The following is an 8,479-nucleotide window of genomic DNA, read 5'->3' as shown; positions in this document are numbered from 1 at the left end:
CACCTGAGCCACTTTCACCAAGAACCGCTGCTGTACATGCTGGTTTGAGGAGGAATTATAGTTCTTCAAGCACTGATTCTAAAAGTTCCGAATATGAAGGTTCAAGCACGATGGCAAAGATTCCGAACAACAACAATAATGTTGAAGGAGGTGGTGCGCTTGTTGTCCAACCTCGGAAACCCCTGCGTGAGTTTTCCATTCCCAAAGTCACCGATCAACCTTCGTGCATCGTCTATCCTCAACTCACAGTTGACAGGTTTGAGCTTAAAAGTGGTATGATTCATCTTCTTCCAACTTATTATGGTAATACCACTGAGGATCCTTACATGCATTAAGCAATTCTTTGAAATATGTGCTACGATCAAAATTCATGGCCTTGATGATGAGCAGATTAAGATGAGGCTATTCCCATTCAGTTTAAAAGATAAAGCTAAGTCTTGGTTATACTCTTTGCCTAATGCTTCAATTCATGCTTGGGAAGAGCTTTCTAATAAGTTTTTGCAGAAATTCTTTCCGGCTCAAAAGACTAACAAGATTAGAAAGGAAATCCTTGGTTTCACACAAAAGGAAGGAGAAGCTTTTCATGAATGTTGGGAGAGGTACAAGGAGATGATAAGTTCTTGCCCACACCACAACATAGAGAGTTGGATGCAAATGCAATCTTTCTATGAAGGTTTGCTTGATTCCGAAAGGATGATGGTAGATGCAACAAGTGGAGAAGGTGATGAACAAAACAGCAGAGGAGGCTTTACTCTCTTTGAATCCTTGAGTGCTAACTCTCAACAATGGAGCCATAATAAAGGAAGAGGAGCTCCTATGAAAGTTGTGGTCTCGAGGTAAGTACTAATAATGAGATTGCTGCAAAACTTGATGTTATGTGTTCTTTGCTTCAACAGCAGTGATGGCCCTCTAGGAAACAAAGTGGAAGTTCAAGACCAATCTTTTGCAGAGCACATGCTAGAACAAGCAAATGCCCTTCAAGCAAGGAATCCTAATAATGATCCTTACTCAAACACGTACAATCCGGGGTGGAGAAATCATCCTAATTTCAAGTGGAGCAATAACTCAAATGTTCAACAATCTCAAGGACCTCCCCCAGGATTTCAAATACAACAAAGGCAATTCCAGCAAGCTCCCCAACAAGTGCAAGAGCAAAGGGGTGATCAAATGGGAGAATTGCAAGACATGTTCAAGAAGTTCATGGGGCAACAGATGCAAACCAATCAGAATCTTCAAAATGCAGTGAACAAACTAGAAGTGCAAGTTGGGCAGATTGCATCTTCCATGAGCAATAGAGCATCCGGAACTTTCCCAAGCCAAACAGAGGTGAATCCAAGGCATCAAGAGCATGCTAAAGCAGTACACATCTTGAGAAGTGGTAAACAAGTTGATAACAAGGTTGGAGATGTCAATGAAGAGCAAGAAGATGGAGAAAACGTGGAGATCATTCAGCCACCACATGGGCAGCCCACGACTTCCAACAAACAGCCCCTCAATGCTTCAGGAAAGAGCACAGGCCCTAAGGTATCATTTAATGCTAATCAAGTTCCAATTTCAACTAATGCTTTTAGGCCTATTGCACCCTTTCCCAGCAGGTTATCAAAGTCAAAGAAAGATCAAGGCTTGGATGAGATAATGGAAACATTCAAGAAGGTGCAAATCAACATCCCATTGCTCAATGCCATTGCTCAGATTCCAAAGTATGCAAAATTTTTGAAGGATCTATGCACTAACAAGAGGAGATTCAAAGAGCATGAACAAGTTGCATTGGTGAAGAGGTAAGTGCAGTGTTACAAAGAAAGCTACCTCCAAAGCTAAAGGATCCAGTTCGTTTTCTATACCTTGCATAGTTGGTGATTTTAAGTTTCAAAAAGCTTTGCTTGATCTTGGTGCTTCTATAAACCTTATGCCATATCATGTTTATGAAAAACTTAACCTTGGTGAGTTGCAAGCCACATCTGTGAGCATTCAATTGGCAGATAGAACTATTAGGTACCCTAAGGGCATTCTAGAAGATGTTTTGGTGAAAGTGGAAGAGCTAATTTTGCCAGCAGATTTCTTGGTGTTGGAAATGGAAGAAGCACCAATTCATGACAATCAGTTACCACTCATTCTAGGTCGGCCATTCATGGCAACTGCCGGTGCTATTATTGATGTGAAGAAGGGTACATTGACCATGAACGTGTTTGATGAGACAATAGCATTCAAAGTGTTTGAAGCCTCCAAGTTTCCAAGTGATGAGCATGAAGTTTTCCAGCTTGATGCAATTGATACTATGGTGAAAGAAGCACTGCCAATGAGTTATTTGGAGCCCATTGAAGCATGCATTACACAAAGCATAAGGAAAGAAGAAGTGGACAGCTTAGAGGCTGTGATATCTCCTTTACTTCTTGAGCTTGTTTGCAGCATGGATAGCTACATAGAAGTTGGAAAGAGGTATGCAAACCAATTTGAATCATTACCCCCACCTACTAATAAGGTTTTACCTTCTATTGTGCAGGCACCAGAGTTGGAATTAAAGGAATTGCCAAAACACCTTAAATATGCCTATTTAGATGAAAATAAGACTCTACTTGTTATCATTGCCTCACATCTCAAACCAAATGATGAGAAGAAGCTTTTGAGAGTTCTAAAAGAGTACAAAACTGCAATTGGGTGGAGCATTGCAGATATCAAAGGCATAAGCCCAACACTATGCATGCACAAGATATTATTGGAAGACAATGCAATGCCTAAGAGGGATGCCCAAAGACGTCTCAATCCGAACATGAAGGAGGTGGTAAGAAAAGAGGTAATGAAGCTTTTAGATGTTGGTATTATTTACCCTATTTCTGATAGTAAATGGGTGAGCCCAGTGCAAGTCGTTCCCAAAAAGTCAGGTATCACAGTGGTGAAGAATGAAGCAAATGAGCTTGTTCCTACACGGGTGACCACGGGCTGGAGAGTTTGCATCGATTATAGGAAGCTCAACATAGCAACAAGCAAGGATCACTTCCCTCTTCCATTCATTGATCAGATGCTTGAGAGATTGGCTGGCCATAGCCACTATTGCTTCCTTGATGGATATTCAGGCTACAACCAAATTGCCATAGCCCCAGAGGATCAAGAGAAGACGACCTTCACATGTCCCTTTGGCACTTTTGCTTATAGGAGGATGCCTTTTGGTCTCTGTAACGCTTGACCACTTTTCAAAGGTGCATGATGAGCATTTTCTCCGACATGGTAGAAAGGTTCATTGAGGTATTCATGGATGACTTCTCTGTCTTTGGTGATTCTTTTGATCAATGCTTGCATAACTTATCTAAGGTGTTGGCTAGATGTGAACAGACTAACCTTGTGCTTAATTGGGAAAAATGTCATTTTATGGTTAACCAAGGCATAGTTCTTGGTCATGTCATCTCTAGTAAAGGAATCGAGGTAGATAAAGCTAAGATTGATTTGATTGCCTCCATGCCTTCACCTACTTCTATCAAAGAAGTACGTCCTTTCCTTGGCCATGCAGGTTTCTATAGGCATTTCATTAAGGAATTTTCTAAGATTGGAAGGCCTTTGTGCAATCTCCTTGCCAAGGACATGGATTTTGTCTTTGATCAAAACTGTGAGAATGCTTTCAATGCTTTGAAGAAGATGCTCACAACTGCCCCAATCATTATACCACCAGATTGGAGCTTGCCTTTTGAATTGATGTGTGACGCCTCTGATTATGCCGTTGGAGCTGTTTTGGGACAGCGAGTTGATAAGAAGCCACATGCCATCTACTATGCTAGTAGAACCCTCAATGATGCCCAACTCAACTATTCCACCACAGAGAAGGAGTTATTAGCTGTCATATTTGCTTTAGAGAAGTTCAGATCATATTTGATTACTAACAAGGTTATTGTTTACACTGATCATGCAGCATTAAAATACTTGTTAGCCAAGAAGGATGCCAAGCCACGACTCATTAGATGGATTCTCTTGTTGCAAGAGTTTGACTTGGAGATAAAAGATAAGAAAGGAAGTGAGAATGTCGTGGCTGATCACTTGAGTAGATTGGTACATGTATCTAACGAAGAGGAGGATTCATTGCCATTGCGTGAAAGCTTCCCTGATGAGCAACTCTTCTCCATTTGTGCTTTGAATTCCCTCAATCCATTGCCTTGGTTTGCTGATATTGTTAACTATTTGTGCACTAATGAACTCCCTACAGGGTTATCTACGTTCCAACGTGACAAGCTTAGGAAGCAAGCAAGATACTACTTTTGGGATGATCCATATCTATTCAAGCATTGCCCAGACCAAGTAATTCGAAGGTGTGTGCCTGAAGGTGATTTTAAGAGCATTCTAGAGTTTTGTCACTCCCATGCATGCGGAGGCCATTTTGGAGCAAAGAAGACTGCCAGCAAAGTGCTACAATCAGGTTTCTTTTGGCCTACCCTTTTTAAGGATGCTTATGCTTTTTGTGCTTCATGTGATAGATGCCAACGGATGGGTAATTTAAATGCTAGAAATCAGATGCCTCTCACTAATATCTTAATCATTGATATATTTGATGTTTGGGGAATTGATTTCATGGGCCCTTTTCCTACCTCTTATGGATTTGAATATATATTAGTTGCTGTCGATTATGTTTCCAAATGGGTGGAAGCCATTGCCACTAGGACGAATGATGCTAAGGTTGTGATTGGTTTTCTCAAAGGAAATATTTTTACAAGGTTTGGCACACCTAGAGCAATCATTAGTGATGGTGGCTCCCACTTTGTTAACCAAGCTTTTGCAGCACTCTTGAAGAAATATGGAATCACGCATAAGGTGGCAACACCCTATCATCCTCAAACTAGTGGGCAGGTTGAGATAAGCAATAGGGAGATTAAGTACATACTTGAAAAGACAGTGAACACCACAAGGAAGGATTGGTCCATGCGTTTGGATAATGCACTGTGGGCTTATAGGACTGCTTATAAGACTCCTATAGGTATGTCTCCGTATAGGCTTGTTTTCGGTAAACCTTGTCACTTACCAGTGGAGCTTGAGCACAGGGCTTATTGGGCAATCAAGGCCTTCAATTTTGATATGAAAGCTGCTGGTGAGAAGAGGAGGCTTCAACTCAATGAGTTGGAGGAGTTGCGACATGAAGCGTATGAGAACGCTAAGCTTTACAAGGAGAAAACAAAGCAATATCATGACAAGAAAATTCTTAGGAAGACGTTTGAGAAAGGGCAGAAGGTTCTCCTATTCAATTCACGCCTTAAGCTCTTCCCAGGTAAGCTTCGTTCTCGGTGGATTGGCCCTTTTGTTATTACTAATGTGTTTGATCATGGCGCAGTGGAGATTCAAAATATTAAGGATGGCAGCACCTTCAAGGTGAACGGACATCGGTTGAAACCTTACTTTGATGCCAACTTTGATGCCAATATTGAGTCTCAAGCACTCAAGGAGCCTCCACCACTCTCTTGAAGCTCACCAGTGTTTGGACGTCCGGCTGAAGACATAAAACTTAGCGCTTCTTGGGAGGCAACCCAAGGTGACGAGGAGAAGATAGAATATGCGAGGAAGCTTGCTTGCGTCCTAATTGCCTCAAAGGGGAGTTTTTCTGAACTCTAACCTTTGGTTATGTCTTTCCCTTATCTTCTTTCCTTTCATTTATGAGGCATTGCTTTTTATTACACTCTAGACATTGAGGACAATGTTTCATTTAAGTTTGGGGGGAAGGATTTAGTTATGTTGTTTCAAATTGTCAAAATTTTAAAAATTTTAAAATTTTGAGTGTGTCTAATGTCTAAAAACGCAGGATTTTGTGTCTTGTTTCGTTATCCTTCCAAACACCTATGATAAGACTTGGATCTAATACTAATATGGTTTCTCAGAGATTGATAGTCATTGTTTAAGGACTTTGTGTGGTTCTGAGTTAACTCTGTCTTGCATGCCATCCTTGCACTTATTGAGCACTTTGCCGAGTTAGTCCAATTTCTTGCTACTTGGAGATGTTATGCAATTCTACTTATCTCATGATCTTGGTTTCATACTCTAGAACTTATTTGAATATCTCTTGAGACATTTTGTTGCCATACAATGCTTAGGAAGTGATTTAGGCCATGTTTGAACCGTTTGAGCTTTTCTAACCATCCCTCTACATGTATTCATCCCTACTCAACCCATTTGAGCCTGCATTAAGCCTTTCTTTGTGTAAACCATTCCCACCATAATGAACCTCTGTTTTCTTATTCTTACTTATTCTATGAGAAATTAAAGTTATCTTCAAAAAAGAGTTTTAAAGAATGCAAGGTTTTTGGAGCAAAAGTGAATCATTAGTGCCATAACCCAAGTGTTGAAAAGAAATAAGTTTGGGGGCATTGGTAACTAATCAAAAGAGGTAATGAAGTGTGACCAATGTAGTCACGGCCCTAGGGTGTTATAAAAGAGAAGATCATGGTGATCTAGGGTAAAGAGCCACAAAATTAGGCCAAATAAACAGATATGAAGGTGCTGAAATTATGTTGAAAATCTGCTCATGTATGTGTTCCTTGCTTGTTACAAAGTTCAGTAATCTCTTATGCTCTTACCTACGCTTTAATTATGCTCAAAATATTGTATATCTCATATCCCTTCTTTCATTCAACCACTACCCTAAACCTCATTACTACCCTTGTAAAGTCCTTTTGATCCTTGGTGTTGCATGGTATTATGTGGAGAGCAGATTGGATAATGAGCTTATGGGGTTCGGAATTTTTGATTTTGCTCTAAGTGTGTGCGCATGTACTTATTTGAGTTGTAGGTGTTGTTCTGATTTGGCATTCACACACTACACTTAAGGATGTCATTGTGAGCCTTGGTTACCCTTGAATCATGTGTGGAACTTAGATTGTGATTGTTGTGTTTCTTTGGAACCATATATTTCGGTGATTCTTTGAGGATATTGTTTGGAAGGCTAGCAGCTTATTTCCTATTTTCTAAATGGTATATTTCCTTTGTTTTGCTCGAGGACTAGCAAAATCTAAGTTTGGGGGTATTTGATAAGGTCATAATTTCACACATTTGCATGCCTTCTTTGCTTAGTAATTTTGTTTAGCTTCTCTCTATTTTGAGTCTCTTACCTATGTTTGTGTGTTTTGTAGGTTAAGACAGCAAGAGATCACATTTGATGCAATCCATGCTTGTTAAGGGCTGATTGGGATAAGAGGAATATGGGCTTAAAGACAAACCCAATTTAGGCCACACTCCTTGTCAGTCCAGTTTCGTAGGTCATCTTGCAGGCCTCATTTCAGCAACTTACACAGGTCGGATGAGGAGACATCCTTGATAGAAGTTGTTCCAATGGGTGTCTATTATAACATATCCAAATTTCAGCCCAATTGGATAAATCTGGAGCCCTTAGCACGTGAAAGACTGAACCAAGTTCACAGAAATGTCATGATTGGCTGCCATCACATCTACATCCCTAGAGCCATGTGCTCAGCATGGGCAGCCATACATGGGAGTCAAATCAGCTCAGGAACTCAGAAAGATGAACAAAAGTCATGCTTTCCATAAAGAAACCATACCAAAGCATGTATTTGGAAGCTGGAGCAGTTGGCAAGTATGGGCAGTGGAGCAAGTGGCAAGCATGGGCAGAAGGGAGCAGTTGGGAGCAACTAAGAGAGGTGTGCTTCACCAGCCAAAGGGGAGGACGAAATTTCTCTCTATAAATAGAGAGCTGCTCACTCATTCAAGGGAGATAGACAGACACACACATTCACTTCATCCATTACTCTCAAACACACATTCAGATTCACCACAAAGAGAGAAGAGATTTGGAGCTGTCCTGGGAAATCCTTGCTGCCATCATCTAGTTCTTCTCCTCTCTTTATCCTATCTATGTATTTCTTATTTTCTGTACTCATAGTTATGTCTAACTAATCCATTTAGTTAGGGCTTAGGATGAAGCCCTAGTCATGAATATTCAATGTTATGGATGATTTTATAGTTAATTGATTTCCTTGCTTTCATTACCAAGTTGTTAATCTCTAGTTTATTATGTGCTTGATGTATGTTTTCTTGGAGTAGCTAACTAAGATTTTATGCATCTAGCACAGGTTGGGAAGGGGTTTAGATTCACCAATTCTACTCTCCTTTCACAAGCAACACATGAATGGCCTAAGAATCATTCAAGGGTTAATAACCATAGGTTGACTAGGACAGATACCATGTTCTAGGACTTGTGTGATTATCATATTCTCAAGGAGCTTAATGACTATTGTATGCTTTATTCTAAGTAGATACCATGCTTAGGTTGCATATTAGAGATCACGTGTTGTGTAGATACCATGCATATTCACATGCCTTAGGAGAATCATGCATCCTGCACCTAGATACCATAGGCTTGTATGCAATAATCTATTGTTGATGAAGCTTGAGTCAATTTCTATGCATTCATAACTTGGATAGGAAGACTAGTGGTAGATTCCAAGGCTCTAACACCTCTCAATCTTTGTTTCACAACTTGTTGATTGCTGCCAGTGTT

The 8,479-nt window shown here is 40.3% G+C and overlaps 1 protein-coding gene and 1 non-coding gene across 2 annotated transcripts; one reads left to right on the top strand and one right to left on the bottom strand.

The window, feature by feature from the left end:
- The first annotated feature begins 396 nt into the window (after positions 1–396).
- Positions 397–5,857, top strand: LOC148919348 (uncharacterized). The gene is given in 7 exon segments (XM_089048850.1): positions 397–836; positions 897–1,774; positions 1,777–1,824; positions 1,827–3,176; positions 3,179–3,308; positions 3,405–4,313; positions 4,449–5,857. Coding segments are annotated over 7 exon segments (4,743 nt in total). The 3' UTR covers positions 5,437–5,857.
- On the bottom strand, positions 532–638 carry LOC148919349 (small nucleolar RNA R71). The gene has a single exon (XR_016125728.1). It is a non-coding gene; the product is annotated as a small nucleolar RNA R71 (small nucleolar RNA).
- Positions 5,858–8,479: the final 2,622 nt, after the last annotated feature.

The sequence above is a fragment of the Prunus mume genome, linkage group LG3 (genome assembly GCF_029339155.1).
Source record: "Prunus mume cultivar Tortuosa linkage group LG3, ASM2933915v1, whole genome shotgun sequence".
NCBI classification, from domain to species: domain Eukaryota; kingdom Viridiplantae; phylum Streptophyta; class Magnoliopsida; order Rosales; family Rosaceae; genus Prunus; species Prunus mume.
This window is presented reverse-complemented; position numbering and strand designations above follow the sequence as displayed.